This window comes from Geotrypetes seraphini, chromosome 2 (genome assembly GCF_902459505.1).
Source record: "Geotrypetes seraphini chromosome 2, aGeoSer1.1, whole genome shotgun sequence".
In the NCBI taxonomy this organism is placed as follows: Eukaryota; Metazoa; Chordata; class Amphibia; order Gymnophiona; family Dermophiidae; genus Geotrypetes; species Geotrypetes seraphini.
Window position 1 is genome coordinate 322,454,028 of NC_047085.1, and position 23,521 is coordinate 322,477,548.

At 44.3% G+C, this 23,521-nt stretch overlaps 1 protein-coding gene across 4 annotated transcripts in view; it reads right to left on the minus strand.

Annotated features, from left to right (window-relative positions):
• The window catches only part of RBMS3 (RNA binding motif single stranded interacting protein 3), a 1,318,368-nt gene that overhangs the window by 958,443 nt on the left and 336,404 nt on the right, over nt 1–23,521 (minus strand). Inside the window, exon 1 of one of the 4 annotated variants that reach the window (XM_033930141.1) lies at nt 17,893–17,969. The exons of the other annotated variants lie outside the window; for them this stretch is intronic. Within the exon in view, the coding sequence (XP_033786032.1) occupies nt 17,893–17,915 (23 nt within the window). The 5' untranslated portion in view covers nt 17,916–17,969. Of the gene's footprint in view, nt 1–17,892; nt 17,970–23,521 lie in introns of those variants that run through there. 4 annotated transcript variants of the gene reach the window in all.

Consider the following 23,521-nt stretch of genomic DNA (forward strand, 5'->3'; position numbering starts at 1 on the left):
TTTTGCCGCCACCGCACATTGCGCAGACGGTATCATTGACTTGTTTACAAGTACTCCCAAGTCTCTTTCCTGGGGGCTCTCTCCGAGTATAGAACCAGACATCCTGTATTCGTGCATATGATTTTTGTTACTGACATGCATCACCTTGCACTTATCCACGTTGAACCTCATTTGCCATTTTGCGGCCCATTCCTCGAGTGCGTTTATGTCTCGTTGTAGGTCTTCTCAATCCTTCTGAGTCCTCACTACTCTGAATAACTTTGTATCATCTGCAAATTTAATCACCTCACACGTCGTGCCAATTTCTAGGTCATTTATAAATATGTTGAAGATCACAGGCTCGAGTACCAAACCCTGCGGCACTCCAATCATGACGCTTTTCCAGTCCGAGTATTGTCCATTTACCCCCACTCTCTGTTTCCTATCCGCCAACAAGTTTTTAATCCATGTGAGTATATCACCCTCGATTCAATGGCTCACAATTTTTCAAAGTAGACATTCATGCGGGACCTTGTCGAACGCCTTCTGAAAATCCAGATATACGATATCGACTGGGTCACCCTTGTCTATCTGCCTATTTACTCCCTTGAAGAAGTGCAGTAAGTTTTTCAAGCAAGATTTTCCTTTTCTGAAGCCGTGCTGACTGGTCCTCATCAGTTTGTGCCCATCAAGGTGATCGATGATGTGGTCCTTCTTCAGCGCCTCTACCATCTTTCCCGGTATGAAGTCAGACTCACTATTGTCAGGACTCACTGAATCGGCGAGTGCAATTTTTCCAACAAACAAATCAATTCACCGAAGTGAATTGGTGAATCGGGCATCACTAGTGCAAACACCAGAATTTATCAAGTGCTGATTTTTTGCTGTATTTCACAACCTACATATATTAACAGTTACCAATTAAGGAGCAATGCTCCTAAAGTCCAGGCTTATCCAAACTATGGCCCTGGGGCCAGAACCCAGCCCTCAATGTGCTTTTTTTCTGGCCTTTGGAAGCTTGGTAATTTTTACACAGGCATAATTTAATGTTTTATATTTGGGAGCAGGGGGTTTAATAGCTCTCTTCCTGCTCCACTCCCAATTCTTTTTTTAGTCTATTCTGCTTCTCATTTCCCCTTGACCCAGATTTCTATTTCCCTACACTCCCCACCAAGCTCCAATGCACTTTTCTCTAACCAGTTGCTGCTTGATGCAGGTTTAACTTATTCATCCCTTCACTGCTTCCCTTTTTCACTCTCCTCTACAGGTGAGTCTTCTTTTCCTTGGTAGGTTTAACTTATCTTCAATTTGTGACTCCCTATTGACCATAGGCATGGATATTTCCCTGCTCTGCTCTCCTGGCATACTCAATGCTGTACATATTAACATTTAATAGACGGTCCCTGTTTAGAAGATCTTACAATCTAACTTGGACGGACAGACATATAGGGTCAAGGATGCAGGACCCAAGGTGAGAAGAGTTAGGAGTTGAAGGGAGTCTCGAAGAGGTGGACTTTTAACTAGGCTTTTGGAGCACTGCCAGAGATGGAGCCTGCTATAGAGTTTCAGGCAGCTTCTTCTAAGCATATGGCACAGCAAGGTAGAATGGAGTCTGGAGTTGGCAGAGGAAGAGAAGGGCACAGACAGGAAAGATATACTGGCTGAGCAGAGCTTGCGATGGGAGGGGGGGGACATAGAGGCAGGGCAGGATTAACCAATAGGCCCAGTAGGCATGTGCCTAGGGCCCAAAATGGTCAGGGGGGCCCGATAAAGGAGGGCATCAACATTGTTTTTTCCAAACGGCGATGGGCACCTCCAGCATCGATCGGCAATGCAGGCCCCTCCATCGAGGGAAAGTAAGACAAGCAAGCAACACGGGTAAGAAAGGCAACAGGAGCTGTAATTTTGAAAGCGGTGCTGCTTGCCCAAAGCTTCCCTCTGACGCAGCTTCCTGTTTCCGCCTGGGCACATGGTGGGATGGGGCGGGGCAGGGGGCCCAGTGAACTTGTGTGCCTAAGTGCCCTTGACGAATTAATCCTGCCATATAGGGGGATAAGTGAAGAGAGAGAGTGAGGAGCAGCTGAGTCAGTGCATTTGTAGGTCAATAAGAGGAGTTTGAATTGTATTCAGAAGCAGAGAGGAAGCCATAAATATGCCTGCAACAAAGGAGTACAATACCAAAAACCATCACAGAAATATTCTGTATTATAACACCTTTGCAGAAGCTCATGCATTGTAACACCTTTGCAGAAGCCTATGTAAACCGCTCTAAATTGATTTACCAGTGAAGCCGTATAGAAGCTTTCAATAAACAATAAACATGTGTGTAACAGTGAGATCCTGTGATATGTTCTGGCATAATTTGTAGCTTTGTATATTGTGTCATGCTATTCTTTTTGAGCTTCTATTGGGAGCTTGGTTTTCACCAATTTTTGCTTCAAATTATTTGGTTTATCAGGCGGCCAACATTATTAATTTACAAAGCCCTTCCTTCTGAAGCAATTTTAAATGGAATCACCATTGTAAAACTGGTATGAGCACAGTAGAATCCCTTAACATCATACTAATGGTCACATGATCAGAAACTCTAATGTTGCTAATGACAATCTTGACAATTTCTGAATCAAAAAGAAATCCTTGGATACTAAAAATTAGTCCATATGAGAAAAAGAATGATGGGGAGAAGAATAAAAGGTTTAATCCTTTCAAGTAGGGTTATACAGGCAACAAAGCCATTCACTTTAATCACTGATCAGAACATTGACTAAGGCTCCTATCATTCATTTTACAGTGAGATTGTCAATGAAACACTAGATTAAATAGGATATTAAAATCACCCCTCCTCCAACAATAAAGCACATTTACTTACCGTAACAGGTGTTATCCAGGGACAGCAGGCAGATATTCTTAACGTATGGGTGACGTCACCGACGGAGCCCCGGTACGGACCTTTTTAACTAGAAAGTTCTAGTTGGCCGCACCGCGCATGCGCGAGTGCCTTCCCGCCCGACGGAGGAGTGCGTGGTCCCCAGTTAAGGTAAGCCAGCTAAGAAGCCAACCCGGGGAGGTGGGTGGGTCGTAAGAATATCTGCCTGCTGTCCCTGGATAACACCTGTTACGGTAAGTAACTGTGCTTTATCCCAGGACAAGCAGGCAGCATATTCTTAACGTATGGATGACCTCCAAGCTAACAGAGAGGGAGGGGGGATGGTTGGCCATTAGGAAAATAAATTTTGCAACACAGATTGGCCGAAGTGTCCATCCCGTCTGGAGAAGGCATCCAGACAGTAGTGAGTAGTGAACGTGTGAACTGAGGACCAAGTGGCAGCCCTGCAGATTTCCTCGATGGGTGTGGAACGGAGGAAAGCCACAGAAGCAGCCATAGCTCTGACCCTGTGGGCCGTGACAGCACCTTCCAGCGAGAGACCGGCCCAAGCATAACAGAACGCAATCCAGGCAGCAAGCCAATTGGAAAGCGTCCGCTTAGAGACAGGACGACCAAGACGGTTAGGATCGAAGGTCAGAAAGAGCTGAGGAAACGAGCGGTGAGCCCTGGTACGGTCAAGGTAGTAAGCCAGGGCACGGTTACAGTCCAGCGTGTGCAACGCCTGTTCCCCAGGATGAGAATGGGGTTTAGGGAAAAAGACAGGCAACACAATGGACTGGTTGAGGTGAAAAGCCGAGACCACCTTGGGAAGGAATTTAGGATGGGTACGCAGAACCACCTTGTCATGGTGAAAAACGGTGAAAGGTGGGTCTGCAACCAGTGCATGCAGCTCACTAACCCTCCTGGCAGAGGTGATGGCAATGAGGAAAAGCACCTTCCATGTGAGGAATTTGAGTGAAGTTGTTGCAAGAGGCTCAAATGGAGGTTTCATGAGGGCTGATAAAACCACATTCAGGTCCCAGACCACCGGAGGAGGCTGCAGAGGTGGTTTGATATTAAAGAGGCCTCTCATGAACCGGGAAACCAGTGGATGAGCCGTGAGAGGTTTTCCAAGGATAGGCTTATGAAACGCAGTGATGGCACTGAGGTGGACTCTGATTGAGGTCGACTTGAGGCCAGCGTCTGACAGAGAGAGCAAATAGTCCAGTACAGGTTCCACCGCTAACGAGGTGGGATCGTGATGATGCAGTAGACACCAAGAGAGAACCGGGTCCACTTCTGATGGTAACATTGGAGGGTGGCCGGTTTCCTGGATGCTTCCAAAATGCGACGGACAGGCTGAGATAGATTGTCTGGAGAGGTCAGCCCGAGAGAAACCAAGCTGTCAGGTGGAGCGAGGACAGGTTGGGATGTAGTAGAGACTGATGCTGCTGTGAAAGTAGAGTAGGAAACACAGGAAGAGGAATGGGCTCCCTGGAGCTGAGCTGGAGCAGGAGGGAGAACCAGTGTTGGCGGGGCCACCGAGGAGCGATGAGAATCATGGTGGCTCTGTCCCTGCGGAGTTTGAATAACGTCCGCAACATTAGAGGCAGTGGAGGAAAGGCATAGAGGAACCGATTCGTCCAGTCGAGCAGGAATGCATCTGGGGCCAGACGATGAGGAGAGTAGAGTCTGGAGCAGAACTGGGGCAGCTGATGGTTGTGAGGAGCTGCAAAGAGGTCCACTTGTGGAGTGCCCCAGCGAGCAAAGATGGAGTGGAGCGTGGGGGGATGCAGAGTCCACTCGTGAGGTTGAAGGATGCGGCTGAGAGTGTCGGCCAGGGAGTTCTGTGTGCCCTGGATATATATAGCCTTGAGGAAGAGACTGCGGGCCGTGGCCCAGGTCCAAATGCTGAGAGCCTCTTGACACAGGAGGCGAGATCCGGTGCCGCCCTGTTTGTTGATGTAGTACATGGCGACTTGATTGTCTGTGCACAGGAGAAGAACCTGAGGGTAGAGAAGGTGCTGGAAGGCCTTGAGCGCATTGAACATGGCTCGGAGTTCCAGGAAATTGATGTGATGTCGACGCTCCTGAGGGGTCCAGAGTCCCTGGGTGCGAAGATCTCCCAGGTGAGCTCCCCACGCATAAGGGGAGGCATCCGTGGTAATGATCATGGAGTGATGGGGTGGATGAAAAAGGAGACCCCTGGAAAGATTGGAGGAGTTCAACCACCATTGAAGAGAGAGCTGAAGAGACGATGTCACAGAGATGGGATGCGAAAGAGGATCTGTGGTTTGCGACCCTTGGTTGGCTAGAGTCCACTGGGGAGTTCTGAGGTGGAGTCGTGCCAGGGGAAGAACGTGGACCGTCGATGCCATGTGGCCCAGGAGGACCATCATCTGTCGAGCAGGTATGAATTGATGAAGGAGCACCTGCCGACAGAGGTGGACCAGGGTCCGGAGCCGGTCGGAGGGAAGGAACGCCCTCATCAGATTGGTGTCGAGAACTGCTCCGATGAACTGAAGGCGCTGCGTGGGAAGCAGATGCGACTTGGGGTAATTGATCTCGAACCCCAAGAGATGGAGAAAAGAGATGGTTTGATGAGTGGCTTGCAGCACAAGTGGAGATGTAGTTGCTTTCACCAACCAATCGTCCAAGTAGGGGAACACCTGTAGGTTGTGAGACCTGAGAAAGGCCGCTACCACAATAAGGCACTTGGTGAACACCCTGGGCGATGATGCGAGACCAAAGGGCAGCACTTTGTACTGATAGTAGTGATGCTGTATCTGGAAGCGGAGGTAGCGACGTGAAGTCTGATGGATTGGAATGTGTGTGTAGGCCTCCTTGAGGTCTAGGGAACATAGCCAGTCGTGTTGAGACAGAAGAGGGTAAAGCGTGGCAAGGGAGAGCATTCTGAACTTCTCCTTGACCAAATACTTGTTGAGGCCCCTGAGATCGAGGATGGGACGAAGGTCTCCTGTTTTCTTGGGTACCAGGAAGTAGCGGGAGTAGAATCCCTGACCCCGTTGGTCTGGGGGAACTTCTTCGATGGCATTGAGAAGGAGGAGGGATTGGACCTCCTTTAGGAGGAGTGGAGTCTGGGAGGAGTGAGAAGCAGACTCTACGGGAGGATTGTCGGATGGAAGAGTCTGAAATTGAAGTGAGTATCCGTGGCGAATGATGTTGAGTACCCACTGGTCTGATGTGATGACCTCCCAGCGATGGAGAAAAATGGTGAGGCGGCCTCCGATTGGTTGAGGAAGAGGCGCCGAGGGTTGGAGACTGGCTATGTCCTGGAGAAAGGAGTCAAAAGGGCTGAGGAGGTTTAGATTGAGGCAGAGGCTTGGTCGGCTGGTGAGATTGAGGGCGTGCCTGAGCGTGCTGTTGCTGGCGAGGACGGCGAGATTGCTGCTGAGGAGGATTAAGCAGTCTGGCAGAGAATCTGCGTTGATAAGAGGACTGAGGCCTGTAAGGTCGTGCAGGTGGAGTCTCCTTTTTAGGCTTAATCAGCGTGTCCCATCTGGTCTCATGAGCCGAAAGTTTTTGTGTTGTGGAATCTAGAGACTCTCCAAAAAGTTCATCACCAAGGCAGGGCGCGTTGGCGAGGCGGTCTTGGTGGTTTATGTCAAGGTCAGACACCCTCAGCCAGGCTAGGCGTCGCATGGCCACAGCCAGTGCGGAGGCTCGGGAAGTGAGTTCGAAGGAATCATAAATCGAGCGCACCATGAATTTCCTGAGTTGAAGGAGGCTGGAAATCTGCTGTTGGAAAAATGGGACCTTACGCTCAGGAACGTATTTTTGCAGGGCGGAAAGTTGCTGGACCAGGTGCTTCATATAAAAGGAGAAGTGGAAGGTATAGTTGTTTGCCCTGTTAGCCAGCATGGCATTTTGATACAGGCGCTTTCCAAATTTGTCCATTGTCTTGCCCTCTCTGCCAGGAGGGGTGGAGGCATAAACACTGGAGCCCTGGGATTTTTTTACTGTGGACTCCACAAGGAGACTCTCATGAGGCAATTGAGGTTTATCAAATCCCGGAATAGGGATGACTCGGTATAAACTGTCCAGTTTTCTGGGGGCACCCGGGACAGTAAGGGGGTTTTCCAAGTTTTTATAAAATGTTTCCCGTAAGATATCATGTACGGGCAGTTTAAGAAATTCCTTGGGAGGTTGGTCGAAGTCCAAGGCATCTAAAAAAGCCTGGGACTTTTTGGAGTCAGACTCTAATGGGATTGAAAGAGCCGCTGACATCTCCCGAAGGAATTTCGCAAAAGAGGATTGCTCAGGCTTGGATGTGGTATCAGCCATAGAGGGTTCCTCATCTGTGGAAGAGGCATCCTCCTCGGTACCGAGTGGGGATTGTTCCCATAAGTCCGGGTCTCTGACGGCAGGCTCAGTATGGCGGGTTTTGGAAAGAGATTTGCCAGAGCGCATGGATACGGTACCGGGAGATGAAGACCAGTGTCGATCCCTGTCCTGGGAGGAATGGTGCCGAACGCGGTCCTGGGAAGACCGAAGTCGATCCCGGGACTGGGAGGGGTCCTCCGCAGTGCAAGTCTGGAGCTCAGGCTGGGCAGATAAGACCGGCATGGAGGTGTTCAGCGGTACCGAGGGGGTGGACACCGGTGGGATGGTGTGAGGCTTGGGCCGGTCCGGCACCGGAAGGAGCGGTGCCAGCAGGGTCGGTAGAAGGTATTGGAGTTGCTGCTGTAGCTGCTCCTGTAATTTGTCCTGGAGGATGGCCGAGATGCGGTCCTCCAATGGGGGCACCGGTACCGTTTTAGTTTTCTTCGGTACCACAGGTGCTGCTCGACGCTCTGGCGATGAGGAGGCCGATGACGAGGCACTCACCGAGATCGGAGCGGAGCGTTTATGGGATCTGCGGGACGCCGGAAGGACCGGTGTCGCCGCTGTGGCTGGAGGGCGCTCAAGGGAAGTGGAAGGCTTCTTAGCCGGCTTACCTGGCGCTATCGACCCCGAAGAAGGGTCAGGCGGTGTCGATGTGGTCGGTGCCGATTTAGGCGGCGCTGTCGACGTCGGGGCCGGATCCATGGCAGAACTGGTGCCAAAGAGGAGATTCTGCTGGATTTGCCGGTTCTTAAGTGTGCGTTTCTTGAGAGTAGCACAGCGGGTGCAAGTGTCAGCCCGATGCTCTGGACCCAGACACTGCAGGCACCAATTGTGTGGGTCCGTTAGAGAAATTGGGCGTGCACACCGCTGGCACTTCTTGAAGCCCGGTTGGGGGGGCATGAAGGGAAACACGGCCTCCGCAAAATCAAACCAGGAGGTCTGTATGATTACAACAGGCCCCGCCGGGGCCGGTTGAAGAAACGAAGAAAAAATTAGATAAAATTTTTTTTTTTTAAAGTAGAAAAAAGGAATCCGAAAGGGAAAATGAGAAAAAAGATCAAAAAAGAGCGCGAGCGGGAAGGCAAAAAGAGCGATTTCAACAGCAATTGAAAGCACACGCGTCTTCTTCGCTCCGCGGAAACGAAGAAACTGGGGACCACGCACTCCTCCGTCGGGCGGGAAGGCACTCGCGCATGCGCGGTGCGGCCAACTAGAACTTTCTAGTTAAAAAGGTCCGTACCGGGGCTCCGTCGGTGACGTCACCCATACGTTAAGAATATGCTGCCTGCTTGTCCTGGGATAATAATCTCTTCTTTAACTAGTGTCATGGGCAGGGTGAATCTGACACGGATTAGCTCTTCTTTCTCTGTGTTTTCACCACCAGACAAAAACGGAACAGTTCCTAGGAATACACCTCTTTTCCCAGATCACAAGGTGCTTTATTATTGGTTCCAAAACATCAACCACACTCTTAGCTCTGGCAAATATAAGAGGGCAAATTGAAAAATTATGTATAAAAACAAGTTACACAAATATCTTGGCAAAAACTTATTTTTCCAACAGGACAGAAAAACTGGACACTTGACTAAGGCCCTCTTTTACAAAGGCGTGCTAAGCGTTTAACGCGGATTTAGCTAACATGTCCATGGTGCGCCCTCACCTGGAGTACTGCATCCAGCACTGGTCGCCATACATGAAGAAGGACACGGTACTGCTCGAAAGGGTCCAGAGAAGAGCGACTAAGATGGATAAGGGGCTGGAGGAGTTGCTGTACAGTGAAAGATTAGAGAAACTGGGTCTCTTCTCCCTCAAGCAGAGGAGATTGAGGGGGGACATGATCGAAACATTCAAGGTAGTGAAGGGGATAGGCTTAGTAGATAAAGACAGGTTGTTCACCCTCTCCAAGGTAGGGAGAACGAGAGGGCACTCTCTAAAATTGAAAGGGGATAGATTCTGCACGAACATAAGGAAGTTCTTCTTCACCCAGAGAGTGGTAGAAAACTGGAACGCTCTTCCGGAGTATTTCGTAGGGGAAAACACCCTCCAGGGATTCAAGACAAAGTTAGACAAGTTCCTGCTGAACCGGAACGTACGCTGGTAGGGCTAGTCTCAGTCTCGGTTAGGGCGCTGGTCTTTGACCAGAGGGCCGCCGCGTGAGCGGACTGCTGGGCACGATGGACCACTGGTGTGACCCAGCAGCGGCAATTCTTATGTTCATAGGATAACATGTATACATTAGTGTTTAGCGCGTGTTTAGCGCACCTTTATAAAAGAGGGGGTAAGTGTACAAGCCATGATGGAGACTATTGAGAAATATAACATTAAAAATATATATTTTTAACTGCTTTTTTTTTAACCAAACTTTTCAAACCACCCTCATATTCCCTCAGCAGTTTTCTAAACATCAGATACCATCTTAGCTTTAACATTTTTATTCTCTCTGCAGTAGCTCAACCAAAATAATTAAACCTAATGTTTTTCAATCCGCCATATTCTGCTACTCAGCATAGTTGAAGCAAAAGAAAATCATGGCTTTTAGGGTCCTTGGCTATATGGGCAAGGCAGTCACTTTTTGCAGTGTTACATCTTTTTACACTGGCCTGCCCCTTGCTGCCTTAAGTAAACAAAACTATAAAGTCTTAAAAGATGCAGACGAAAAGGCATGAAATAAAACAGTCAATAACATGTCTTCCATATCTGAGTCTTTATCGATAACTTCAGGTCTTTCCCCTACAGTCCCTTTTGTTCTCAGGTCTCACTTAGTTCCAGGACCCTAGGCGTTTCCTCAGTTTCCTGGTCCAGCATTCACTCTGAAGGTCCCCTAATGTTTTTTCCTACCATATTTTCACTTTCTTCTCCTCCGAGAAACGCAATATGTAACTTTAACCTACTTTACCCCTTCCCATTGTTTCTCTAGTGTGTCTGTATCGTCTGTCTAAAGTTTTTATGTACCTCTTCTAAAGCTATGTACAGCTTTTCTTTTTTTTAATTGTTGCTCGCTTAGTACAAAATAGGCGATTTATCAAATTCAATAAAACTTGAAACTTGAAACTTTGTCCTGGATTGGATAGCTATTTGTGAGGGAGCTCTTCCTTCTGGTTCTTCCTCTGTCTTCTCTCGGCCCTTTTTGAGGGGGTGCTGAAACGTTCTCAGCCCAACCAAGAAGAGAATGACATGGATATGGTTCAATCAATGATCTGAGACAATGTCAAAACAGAGAATTTTGTTTTTGCAAATTGGCACGTAACCAAATAAGATAACACGTTTTTCAGCTACGTGGCAAAATAACGTTCAGAATTTAGGAAGCCGGGTTGGTTGGGCAGAGAACTTTCCAGCACGCCTTCATAGAGCTTTCCTTTCTCCTGCAGGAGTTCTCAAACCCCTTTCTTTGGGTCCCCATCCGTCCTTTGATTGGCAAATGGGGTTTAGGGAACTCTAAAGGCCCTTTCAATCCTTGGGATTCTGCTCTGGGTTTTCTTCCTCTCTTGAGCTTTAAATCCCAACTAAAGGCTCCTTTTATCAAGCCGCGCTAGCGGGGTTAACGCACGCCACTTTTCATCACGCGTTAACCCCTGCGCTGGCCAAAAACTACCGCCTGCTCAAGAGGCGGCTGTAGCGGCTAGTGCGACCGGCGGTTTAGCATATGCAACTACGTGCGTTAAACCGCTAGCGCGGCTTAATAAAAGGAGCTCTAAGACTCCTTTATACAACTGAAGTGGTGAAAAATGGAATGGGTGCCCTTTGACTGCTTGTTCCAGCACCATACAAGTAGTAGCTAAATCACAGAAATACACAGGATCATCTATAGTACTGTAGGTGCATAAACATTAACCAGAGTAAATCCTCTTTTTTCTCGTATTATCCGTTTAAGCATTGCTCAGTGCACTTTTTTTTAATCCAAATGTTGATCTTTTAACTAAAATAGCAACTCCATCTTTCTTTTTTATATGCCCCTGAGAAGATCTGAATCTCATAAATTTTATCTGACAGAACAAGATTATGCCTGTTGATTCAAATTAGTTTCTTGAAAAAGAAAAAAATGGCATTAGGGCAATCTTAATATGTAACATTGCTTTTTATCTTTTTTTTATTGAATTATTCAAGCCATTTGTACTAAGAGACACACTTTTCCATATTAAAGCCATTTACCACAGATACAAATTAAATATAAAATGCAACAGAGGAAATAGGTATAATCAAGAAGGGTATTACAACAAGGACAAAAGAAGTTATCCTGCCATTGTATCGGGCGATGGTGCGCCCGCATCTGGAATACTGCGTCCAATATTGGTCTCCGTACCTTAGGAAGGATATGGCGTTACTCGAGAGGGTTCAGAGGAGAGCGACACGCTTGATAAAAGGGATGGAAAACCTCTCATACGCTGAGAGATTGGAGAAACTGGGTCTCTTTTCCCTGGAGAAGAGGAGACTTAGAGGGGATATGATAGAGACTTATAAGATCATGAAGGGCATAGAGAGAGTAGAGAAGGACAGATTCTTCAAACTTTCGAAAAATAAAAGAACAAGAGGACACTTGGAAAAGTTGAAAGGGGACAGATTTAAAACGAATGCTAGGAAGTTCTTCTTTACCCAACGAGTGGTGGACACCTGGAATGCGCTTCCAGAGGGAGTAATAGGGCAGAGTACAGTACAGGGGTTTAAGAAAGGATTGGACAATTTCCTGCTGGAAAAGGGGATAGAGGGGTATAAATAGAGGATTACTGCACAGGTCCTGGACCTGTTGGGCCGCCGCGTGAGCGGACTGCTGGGCATGATGGACCTCAGGTCTGACCCAGCAGAGGCATTGCTTATGTTCTTATGTTCTATTAAGAGCCCCCTTTTTCAAGTCACCGATAGCTAATATTATGTGGCAAATACAATATAGTCTGTAGGATTTGAATGGGCTGTGTCGCATTTGCCACATAGGAATTGCTACTGCAGCTTTGTAAAAGGGTCCCTAAATGTTTGCCAACTGAATCAATGTGATCTATGACAGCGCTTAACAATGGAACCTTCAAGCAATGCGGAAGTGCTCTAGAATTGAATAAAGTCTGTTCATTAACATAGGATGATATCTAAGCGACTGCCTCTCAGAAAATCACTCTAAGAGGAATAAACTTAAATCTTTCTCAGTACATAAATTGCCTCTTCTATAACTATTAAGATGCCCCTTCCCTACCTGTTCCGACTTTCATCCATCCCGCTTTTTGACACTTTCACACACTAAAACCCCCCACAAAAAAAAAATTAAAAAAAAAAACAAAAAGTAGAACCGTGTCCCACAGGAAACAGTCAGAAGAAGCAGAAAGCGGGACTCATAGAAGACCAACGTTTGACAGAGCTAAATATAGTCTTTATTCACAAATATACAGTCTTTATTCAAGGGAAATCTTGCCTCACCAATCTACTACATTTCTTTGAAGGGGGGAATAAACATGTGGATAAAGGTGAGCCAGTTGATATTGTGTATTTGGATTTTCAAAAGTTATTTGACAATTAAAAGTGATAATTCGAACAAATGCTGGATATGTCAAATGGAGGTTGGCACTTTAATTCATTCACTATAGTATTATTGTGATCATATATGTGAATATTGGTTTTGTGTTTGGGATACTATCGGTTCTTTGCTGGAAATAAAGAAATCACTTACACTAAATATTATAGTACTGGGTCATTTTGGTCTTCTGCAGCCAATACCAGAGAATCACTCAAAATTACTAAGAATTTTGCTCAATTTGGCCTTTAAAATTATGTTGCAAAATTGGAAAAGATACATCAATTGTGGAATATATAACCTGGTGGAATACTGTTTAGCTGCCAAATATGAGTGTGTCGTTGCAGAAAGATCCAATGCTTTACATAAATTTACTAAAACACGGGAGCCACTGATATCCTATAGCAGGGGTGTCCAATGTCGGTCCTCGAGGGCCGCAGTCCAGTCGGGTTTTCAGGATTTCCCCAATGAATATGCATGAGATCTATGTGCATGCACTGCTTTCAATGCATATTCATTGGGGAAATCCTGAAAACCCGACTGGACTGCGGCCCTCGAGGACCGACATTGGACACCCCTGTCCTATAGTCATGCACATGATAGACTAAATGATTGATTATGATTTGCCTGAATAAGATGCACATCCATACTGTTCTTTTTATTGTATTTATGACAGCAACAATGATCATTAATTTATTGTTAATTTGCCATTTTTCTAGTTTTGCTTGTTTTTGGTTTTTTTGTTATTCATACATATGGTCCATTTTATTTTGTATTGTGATGAGTCATAGATATATGATTTTTTTTTTCTTAAAACCAATAAAAATTTATTGAACCAAAAAAAAAAAAAAAAGAAAGTCATGGGATAGGAGGTAATGTACTATTATGGATTAAGAACTGGTTGAAAGACAGCATACAGAGAGTAGGTTTAAATGGTCAATCTTCTCAATGGAGAAGGATAAATGGTGGGGGTTCCCCAGGAGTCTGTGCTGGAACCGCTGCTTTTTAACATATTTATCAATGATCTAGAGATGGGAATAACTAGTGAGATAATTAAATGTGCTGATTACACAAAGTTGAAGTTGTTCAATCATAAGAGGTTTGCAATTGCAAGAGGACCTTGTAAGACTGGGAAACTGAGCATCAAAATGGCAGATGACGTTTAATGTGAACAAGTGTAAAGTGATTCATGTGGGAAAGAGGAACCTGAACTATAGCTATGCAATGCAAGGTTCTATGTTACAAGTCACTGCCTAGGAAAAAGATCTACAGTAGATGTCACTGTTGAGGATACGTTAAAACCCTCAGCTCAATGTGCAGCGATGATTAAGAAAGAAAATAGAATGTTAGGAAGCATCAGGAAAGGAATGGAAAACAAAGATGATTTATAATGCCCTTATATTACTCTATGGTACGGCCGCACCTCGAATACAATGTGCAATTTTAGCTGCCATATCTCAAAAAAAGATATAGCAGAATTAGAAAAGGTACAGAGAAGGGTGACAACAATTATAAAAAGGATGGGATGACTTCCCTATGAGGAAATGCTAAAGCAGCTATGGCTCTTCAGCTTGCAGAAGAGAAGACTCAGAGGTGATATGATGGAGGTCTATAAAATACTGAGTGGAGCAGAATTTTTGCCAGAGAATGTGGTAAAATCAATTAGCTTAGCAGGGTTTAAAAAAGGTTTGGATAAATTCCTAAAAGGGAAGTTCATAGGCCAGTATTGAAATGGCTTGGGGAAATCTACTGCTTATTCTTAGGATAAACAGCATAAAATTTGTTTTATTACTTGGGATCTAGCTAAGTACTTGGGACCTGGGTTGACCACTGTTGAAAACAGGATACTGTGCTTCACAGACTTTTGGTCTGTCCCTGTATGGCAATTCTTATAAAAGGAATGTTCATTTTATGTATATATTTTTTAAAATATTGTTTACTGTATTACTAGACTTTTTATTATGTTCATTTTCTTATTGTGTTCACTTTTTAAATGTATTTTTAAGTTTTGATTGACTTCTGATAAAGGCAGGTCAGCCAAAATATGGCTATGTTGAGTCTTGCATGAACACCTTTTATGTTCTACTGTGAATAAAGATTATCTATTCAACTCTGGAGAATCCCAGTCTTCTATTTATTCCACTTTCAGCTTATACTCATACATCAAACATCCAAATAACTCCTATAACAGTTCCCAATGTGTCAGCATAGTAGTCTATCCACTGTTTGGATTATTCCTCTCCATGTGAAAACCATGTTGAACAGCATCAAGAAGCATCTAAACACTTCATAAACTGTAAAGTTGCTGCCCCAAAACATTGATTTTACAGTAGTAACAGAACACATCCTGCAAAAGTCCTAAGGGAACCTAATGGCTCATGCCTTCATTGTACAGTGGCCAAGAACTTAAAGAGCAGTGAACTGCTACCTGGACAAATAGTTAGAGTTCTTTACAATTGTTTTCACCCCTCTCCACAAGATTCCCAAAAAGTGTACAGTGGTAACATCAGTAACGGGGCTGAAATAATAGGTAATGGAGCAGAAAAAGTAGTCAGTATATAAGAAACAGTAGAATAGCCAACAGAATCTCTGCTGAGGAATTACCAATTGCACTCCACACGTCAGTGTATCATATCATAATAAGAACTATAGGGCTCTGTTTACTAAACAGCGCTAGAGCTTTTTACCATGGACCAGCAAGGTAAATACACCCAATTCCTATGAGTGTCGTAGCATCTACCTCAACAGCCCACAGTAAGAAGCTCTACCACAGTTTAGTAAAAGCCAGTGATAAAGTCTACATAGCAGCAATCATCATCATCATAATAATAATAATAAATAATAATAATAACTTTATTTTTCTATACCGCCATAGTCAGGCGACTTCTAGGCGGTTAACATGGTAAGAAGGCTGGAATTACAAGAGGTCTTAATGCAATACAATAATTCTGCATACAATACAATACAATGAGTCTGAATACAGTACAATACAATACCATACAATGAGTCTAAATACAATACCATACAATGAGTAAATATTTTACAATAATCTAAATGGGAAACTTACGTTCTAATTGGATTTCTATGGGTTATGAATACCTGAATACTTTAGTACTAACATATTAATTGGAGTTCTATGGGTAGAGAAAACCTAATACGTGGAAGGGAACTTCTTGAGAGAAAGAAAGGTGATTACAGGGGGGAAGTTCTAGAGAGGGAGGGGACTGTTTTAGTCAATGAATTTGGCGAAAAGGGCGGTTTTGATCGATTTTCGGAATGCACTGTACGTCAGATTGGGTTCGTTTATGTAGTTTTTCAGCCAAACTTGCTGTCTGTTCGCTTGGAACTTAAAGGTTCTGTCCAGGAATGATTTGTATCTGCAGCCTGTAATTTTTGGGTAAGTAAAGTTTTTGTTTCTGGTTGCTCGCGTGGGGTTATGTAGGATGAAGTGAGTTTGCAGGTAAGAAGGTGCTAGTCCCCAGACTTGCCTGAAACAGGTGCAAGCAAATTTGAATAATATCCGCGCTTCTATTGGCAGCCAATGCAGCTTTTTATAGAAGGGGCTGATGTGGTCATTTTTTCTTAGTCCGAAAATCAGGCGAACGGCGGTGTTTTGTATTAATCTCAGTTTTTTTATTGTTTTTTGTGGGATGCCCAGGTAGATGATGTTGCAGTAGTCAAGAATGGATAGGATCAGCGCCTGTACCAGCAACCTGAAAGATGTTCGGTCAAAGTATTTGCATAATTGATAGGCAACATGATTTTAAAACTCAAAGTGCAGGTTATACCCAACATCTACATTTAACTTCCATTTCACCTCCAGACATTTCTGTAATAAATTCACATACTGTAAGGTATCTCGACTTTCCAAGCTTCAGGTGGCATTGTAAAGATTCAGATGTTCTGTATATGGGCCAAGTAACCTATGCCAGGTTGAGGACTCTCTCTTTTCAACTGTTCATAATCTCAACTTTTGCATTGTTTGGTAAACTTGCTGGTACTGTAGTACCCATACCACTATAATCTAGAATATTTTGCTTTCAAAGGGCTTTATGGCAAGACGACTCTCTCAAAAGGTTGCATACATATAAGTTCCAACAAATTTGGAAGAAGTCATTCAGTTAAAGCCACAGGATCACAGCCTTTATTTCATTGAGGATGTCAAAACTTCTTATGTTCCAGCATATGCAATTGTTTAAGTCTTCTAGCTTTCAGTTAAACACTTTAACCATTTTTGAGCTGTGTTCTAATTCCAAAATGGCGTCCAAGTTCAGGTTTCAGGTTTCTTTAAAATTTGATTATATCGCTTATAATACTTCTAAGTGATGTACACTTTAAAATGGGGTACATTATTATAAAATAAGAGTACATATTGTGGTAGGGCGTGGCCGATTGGATGTGCCCAGAGGTCAATACCCTAAGCCACACAGACCTCGGCCGAACAAAAGCGAGGTATGGTAGCTGGGAAGGACTGCAATAAAGTTTAAAAAATAGTGCAAAACACCTGGGTGACACTAAAGAAATCTTTATTTCACATCAGACTTGGTGCATGTAACTCAAGTTAGTAGCAATTCATAAATGAGTTCCAAAAATACAAGCAAACAATAGTCCTTGCACAAAATACAAACAAAAACAATCCACTTGTTTCCTTTATTTGGCTTGTTGCCATCCACTGGCTTCTATTTCAGCCTTCTAAGGTCGTCTCCGAGGCTCTCAGGCCTACACTGGGCTAGGCCCTTCCCAGCCCAGACACTGTTTTCCACCTGGCTTGTTCTAACATATTTTGCTATAACTTCTTGTACGCCCTTTCACTGGGGAAAATCCATCTTGGAGGTTTTATTAACCAAAATACCCCCAGATCCCACTAGAACTAGATTTTGAACAACGAGCTCCCCAGTGTCCTGTGGCCAGCAGTGCCTTAGGTAATCAATTTTCATGCACTGCCCCAAACAACATCACAGAAAAACAAAACCCAGTCCTGCTTGGAATTAGGCTGTGCAGTTTCTCCCTGCAAGTCCCATATAACAAGTTGCCAAAAAAAACCTCAAAACAACACCTCTTTCAGCCAGAGGCTTTAAATAATATAGCCTGGCTAGTCTGGAATATTTCACCAATTTCCTCTTGATAAACTCCAAACTTTTTCTACTATTCCTCAGCCCCACTCCATTAAATCAGGGTCAGTAGCATATGAAAAGTCCTCACTCACTTCTTCCATATTGTGAGCTTCATTCATTTCTATATCGTTTTCATTTGTGTAGGAGTCCTCAACAAAATCCTCCCAATCCTGAGGTCCTACCTGCTCTTCTGGAGTATAAGGCTCTGGTGCACTTCTGTTCCCTTCTCTCCCCCTGCTGGGTTCCTCCTGTGTGGTTCAATGTCTGCCTGCCTGCAACTAGGAACACCACCCTTTTCTCTCTCAGTGGCTAACTGCCTGTGCTGGCATGCAGGTGTGCCCTTAGTTCTGGCTAATTCTGAGCACAGATACTTGTTGAGCTGGCTCAAACCAGTACTGGATTTGCTAGGCACTGGAGCTGTTCCAGTCCTGGCTTTAGGAATTCTTTGCCCTCGGCCTGATGGGATTTGTAGTCTTGTTACTTTGCTTTTCACTTGCTGCTTAGAAAAAGGTAAACAGGCATGAGGAGTCCCTACCTCCTTCTGTGCACTGCTATGCAAAGGCATTTTCTTTCTTGGTGGTGTCCTAGGAGGAATTTTAGGTTTATCTACTGTTTTCTCCTGGGACAATTCCCTACTTTGCTCATCAGTTATGGGGCACTGTAAGGATTCCTTTGCCTTTCCTGTGACAATATCATACAAGGACCAACATGATAAAACAGGGAAAGGGATTGAACTACAATAGTTATAGTAAAGAAAGCAGTCTAGGGAAGCACATAAAGAACTGACAGGGAGAATCTCTGATGTCTCCTGAGTTATTTGTTTCTTCCTAATGTTTTTACCTTTTATGTCTCACTTTCCTTTAATTATTGTATTTCTTCCCTTTTTCCTTTGCGTTTCTGTGCATTTCGTTAGCATTAATGTCTGCGTTTGTAATTATGTTTATCTAATATATGTCAATAGTATTTTTGCTTTTTTACATATTATTGTACATCACGTAGAATTTTTTGATGTGATTAATTGAATTTTAAATAAAACTTGAAAACATGATCTGTCTAATCAGTATGCATAAACAGTTGCTACTTAATTTGTGCAATAGCATCCATTACCTTTATGAGCACTGTGTTATTATCTTTAAGAATATCCTTAAGCTGCAACAGCTTGTGGGAGAGAATAGGTAGAGTAGCCTTCTCTTCCTTTGTGCTGCTGTTTTGCTCAGGAGGGAGGATTGGGTTTTGGTTGTTTGGTGGCTTGAACAGATAAACTGCCATAATTTAGCTCCACAGTTTTACTGTAAGTCATGCTCTGTCTTTATATCTGCAAAACATAATTTTGCCACCTAGAGGCAGAGGGAATTCAATTTTTACAATAGCTCTCCCCTGAGGTGGCAATTTTTCATCAGGTTTTTTTAGTGCCCTCCTCCTCCCTTCTAGTGTCTTTTTAAGGTTATTTCCTATTTTATCTAAACTGGTATTTTTGAATTCCAGGGTTTTGTCTTTAAAAGGCTCGTCACCTTAGGAGTTATATGAAGCCATACTGCCTGATGACTGGAGCTCATCAATGAGAGTGTGGCGCAGTGGTTAAAGCTACAATCTCAGCATGCTGAGATTGTGGGTTCAAACCCCTGTTGCTTCTTGTGACCCTGGACAAGTCACTTAATCTTCTGCCCCTCCCCCATTGCGCCAGGTAAATTAGATAGATTGTGAGCCCACCAGGAAAGACAGGGAAAAATGCTTGAGGACCTGAATAAATTCATGTAAACTGTTATGAGATCCCTTGGGAGAATGGTATAGAAAATTGAATAAATAAATACAATGTTTTCTCTATTCATAAGTACCAGATCAAATATTGTCTCTTCCTTCATGGTTATCACATGTTTGAGAAGAGTACCTTGAAGGGAATCCAGAATCTCTCTACTTCTCATGAATTCTGCAGAAAGGACATTTCAAGCTACATCTAGAAGATTAAAATCTCCCACTCATAACTCCTGAGTCAGAAATGTGATTAATTTTTGATTGCCACTTACCAAAGATGGATATGATTGTCAAGTGGCTCCAGAGTTTTGATGCAGGCTGTCTAGTTCTGCTTTTACTTCCAGTATATGCCGACTTGTAACCTTGCATTTCATAAATAATGTCATAGAAAAAGCAGAACTCCTGCATTCAATGAGGTCAAAACGCAACTGGGTCAATCTGGCCAGAAAATCTAAAGCTGGTTAATAACTCTTTAATATGAGAGTAGCTGCTAATATACAGAGAGAAGCACGATGCACTGTTCTGGCTTTGATTGCCAACTCGTTCCATGTTAGAAGGAATGGCCCAATATGGGCCTGCTTATATCCTTTTGCATACATGGCCTTATAGTTCTCATTTTCTCCTAAGAAAATCAGAACTAAAAATCATTGGGATAAAGTCAGGACTGGATTATCCTGGCCCCTGTGCTATGGAATCAGGTAGCAACTTTGTGTCAAGAGCTTGCATAGAATTAGTGTTAGTGGGAGTTATGCCTTCCGAGAGATAGAATGTTGGAAGATTAAGATGTACGCTGGCAAGTGAAGAGGTCACAACTTTTCATATCTTTGATGTTCCTCCTTAACTTTCTTTTTTCATCATTGCCCACTTCTACCCTGTAGGATCCTGCTCAAACGCCAGGACCCCTGAAAGGAGGCCAAAAGAGGAGCCTTTCATTATGGCAGGTCCTCTATGCCAGTGTTATCCACTGTGCTGCATTCCCCCATGCATTTCACCTATGAAGTCCTCCCTTCTTTTTTCCTCAGAACCTGAAGGTCATTTGCTTCCTTACAAACGTCACTATTATTGGCCTGATATTCATCCGGCTGTGATCAGCATTTTATTGAACGCTACTGGCTTTATTCCCAGATATTAATTGCCAGGCCACGTTGGGCACCAGCACTGAATATATTGGCATATGCAGTCAGATAAAACATAGCTGGTTAAGTGTGATATTCAATTCTTAACTGGCTATGATGAACTGTCTAGTGATAGAGTTGTGTTTTATACATTCCTATTTATGTGGCTATCCTAGCTGGTTAAGTACTAAAAATCATCATTTAACTAGCTAAGTGTTGACTCCACCCCTAGAAGGCCCCCAGAATAGCTGGTCTCAGGTTGAGCACTAATCAAGGCTGCCAAGAAGGGGGGGAAGGCAAAATTCCCCCAGGCCTGACTTCCAAGGGGGGGGAGGAACAGTGCCAATAGGCTTAATAACTAATACCAAAGCCAACCTGTCAGCCTCGCTCAACCAGATTTAGTGTCTTTCCTTCCTTTCCAACCCCCCCCCCCCCCCCCTCCATTCTCTACTTGCCGTGGAGTCAATGGCCAGCAAGCAAAAGAGATCGAGAGAGACTGCTCTGCTGGTCACTGGTCCTTCTTCCTGCCTATACGAAAACAAGAAGTTACTTCACAGGAGACAGGATACGGCCGGTAGAAGGACTTATGACTGATAGAGCAGGCTCTCTCGATCGCTGATACCTGCCAGACAATGACTTTCTTTTGACTGATGGTTCAGTGGTGGTGATGGGGGAGGCAGTATCAGGGCCCTTAAGATTTACATCTCTATGGTCCTGGCACTAACTGGGCATTTTCACAGGCATTATCTGGTTAAGTGCCACTAAATATACCCAGTTATCCTAGAAAGTGCTTTAAATGGCCAGGGGCCATTTCTGGCCATTTAAATTGCTTTGAATATCACCCCTTCAGCTGTGTTCTCTATCCTGTGGTAGTAGGTAGGCATCATGAGAGATAAGTTGTTTTGTGTTTATGAGCTAAAGTAGTGTGGAAGCTGAATTACGCTTTTTATTTTTTGTGCTGTCTTTATAACAAGGTCTTTACCGAGGACAAGGTCTTTGTTGGTTGCCAATTATGTGTCAAGTGGCCTTTTTTTGTCATTCAGGCTGTGTTGAGGGAAATATATTTTAGTCTGCGTCCTCAGTGTGCTTTAGGTAAAATGTTGAAATCCTTTCTATGCAACTGCAAATGGGCACTTGGCATTTGACCTCTGATCATTGCTTTTCTCAGCTGACTATGCTAGCTGCATTTAGGTTAGATATTACGGGCTCTCTACATTGTGCAATAGCTATTAAAAATAAGAAAGTTTCTGCTGTTTTAGAGTCGTGAAGAAAATATGTTATTGAGTGTTCCAAAATGGCATAAATAAAAATTGAATATCCTTTTTTTTTGTGTGTGTGGAAAACCTCTGATACACAACTGCTACTTAGCTAGGGAGTAGCCAGACATTGGAGGTGAATTAAGCCCTTTAGTTATAGTATAGTATATGTACAGTACCTTATTTAAACTTCATATGAGTTTATGGAAATGTTAAAAAAAAAAAAAAAATCTTAGCCTGCCTATCCAACATTGCCGCTGGATGTCTTACCACCATATAAAACTGAATACAGATAAGACTGAACTCATCTTCCCACCTAAACCCACCTCCACTCTACCCCCATTCTTTGTTTATGTGGACAACACTCTCTTCCTCCCTGCCTTGTCAGCTCACAACCTTGGGGTCATCTTTGATCTTCTCCACTCAGATCCAACAAACCTCTAAAGCCTGTCGCTTCTTCCTCTATAACAGTGGTTCCCAAACCCTGTCCTGGGAGACCCCCAGCCAGTCGGGTTTTCAAGATATCCCTAATGAATATGCATGAGAGAGATTTGCATACCTGTCGCTTCCATTATTTGCAAATCTCTCTCATGCATATTCATTAGGGATATCTTGAAAACCCGACTGGCTGGGGGTCCCCCAGGGCAGGGTTTGGGAACCACTGCTCTATAATATTACCAAAATCTGACCTCTCCTTTACCCTTATCTACATTTTCATCACCTCTTACTTAGATTACAGCAACTTGCTTCTCTCAGGTCTTCCACTCAACCATCTCTCTGCTGCACGACTCATATTCCACAAGAGCCACCATACTCAAATCACCCCTCTGCTCATGTCATTCCATTGGCTCCCCATCCATTTCTGAATACTGTTCAAACTCCTCTAACTGACCTACAAGTGCATTCACTCTGTAGCCCCTATCTTGCCTCACTTATCTCCCCTTCCACTCCCCCCCTCCGCGGTGAACTCCATTGATCAGGTAAGTCCCTCCTATCCGTACCCTTCTCCTCCACTGCCAACTCCAGACTCTGTCCCTTCTATCTTGCTGTGCCATATGCCTGGAACAGACTGCCTGAGTCATTTGTAGCTGTATAAAACATTTCAATAAACAATTACGTCAACCTACATCTCTAGCAGTATTCAAATCCAAGCTAAAAGCCCACTTTTTTCGAGGCTGCTTAAAACTCCTAAGTCCCACTCATTGTAAGACACTCATGTCCGGTGGCATAGTGAGGGTGAGAGGTGCCTGGGGTGATGGTGCCCCTTCCCCAATCTCATCTCTGCCCTCCTCCTCCTTCCTTGATCCCGCCTGCCAAGCACACGCTCCCCCCCCCCATTCCCTTTCCTTCTCCCCTTTACCTCTAGTTGAAGTTGTTGCTCGCAGCGGTCAACAATGCACTCCTCGTGACACCATCGGCTCTCAATTCCTATGTGCGGCACCTGGAAGTGACATCAGTAGGAGAGCACGTTGATGACCACTGTAAACAACGACTTCAACTAGGGAAGGGAGGGGGGCGCACATGTGGAAGGGAGGAATGAGAAGAGGCAGGGGGACGGAGAGGAGGAAGGGTGTTGGTGCTCCCACTAACATGGCCCC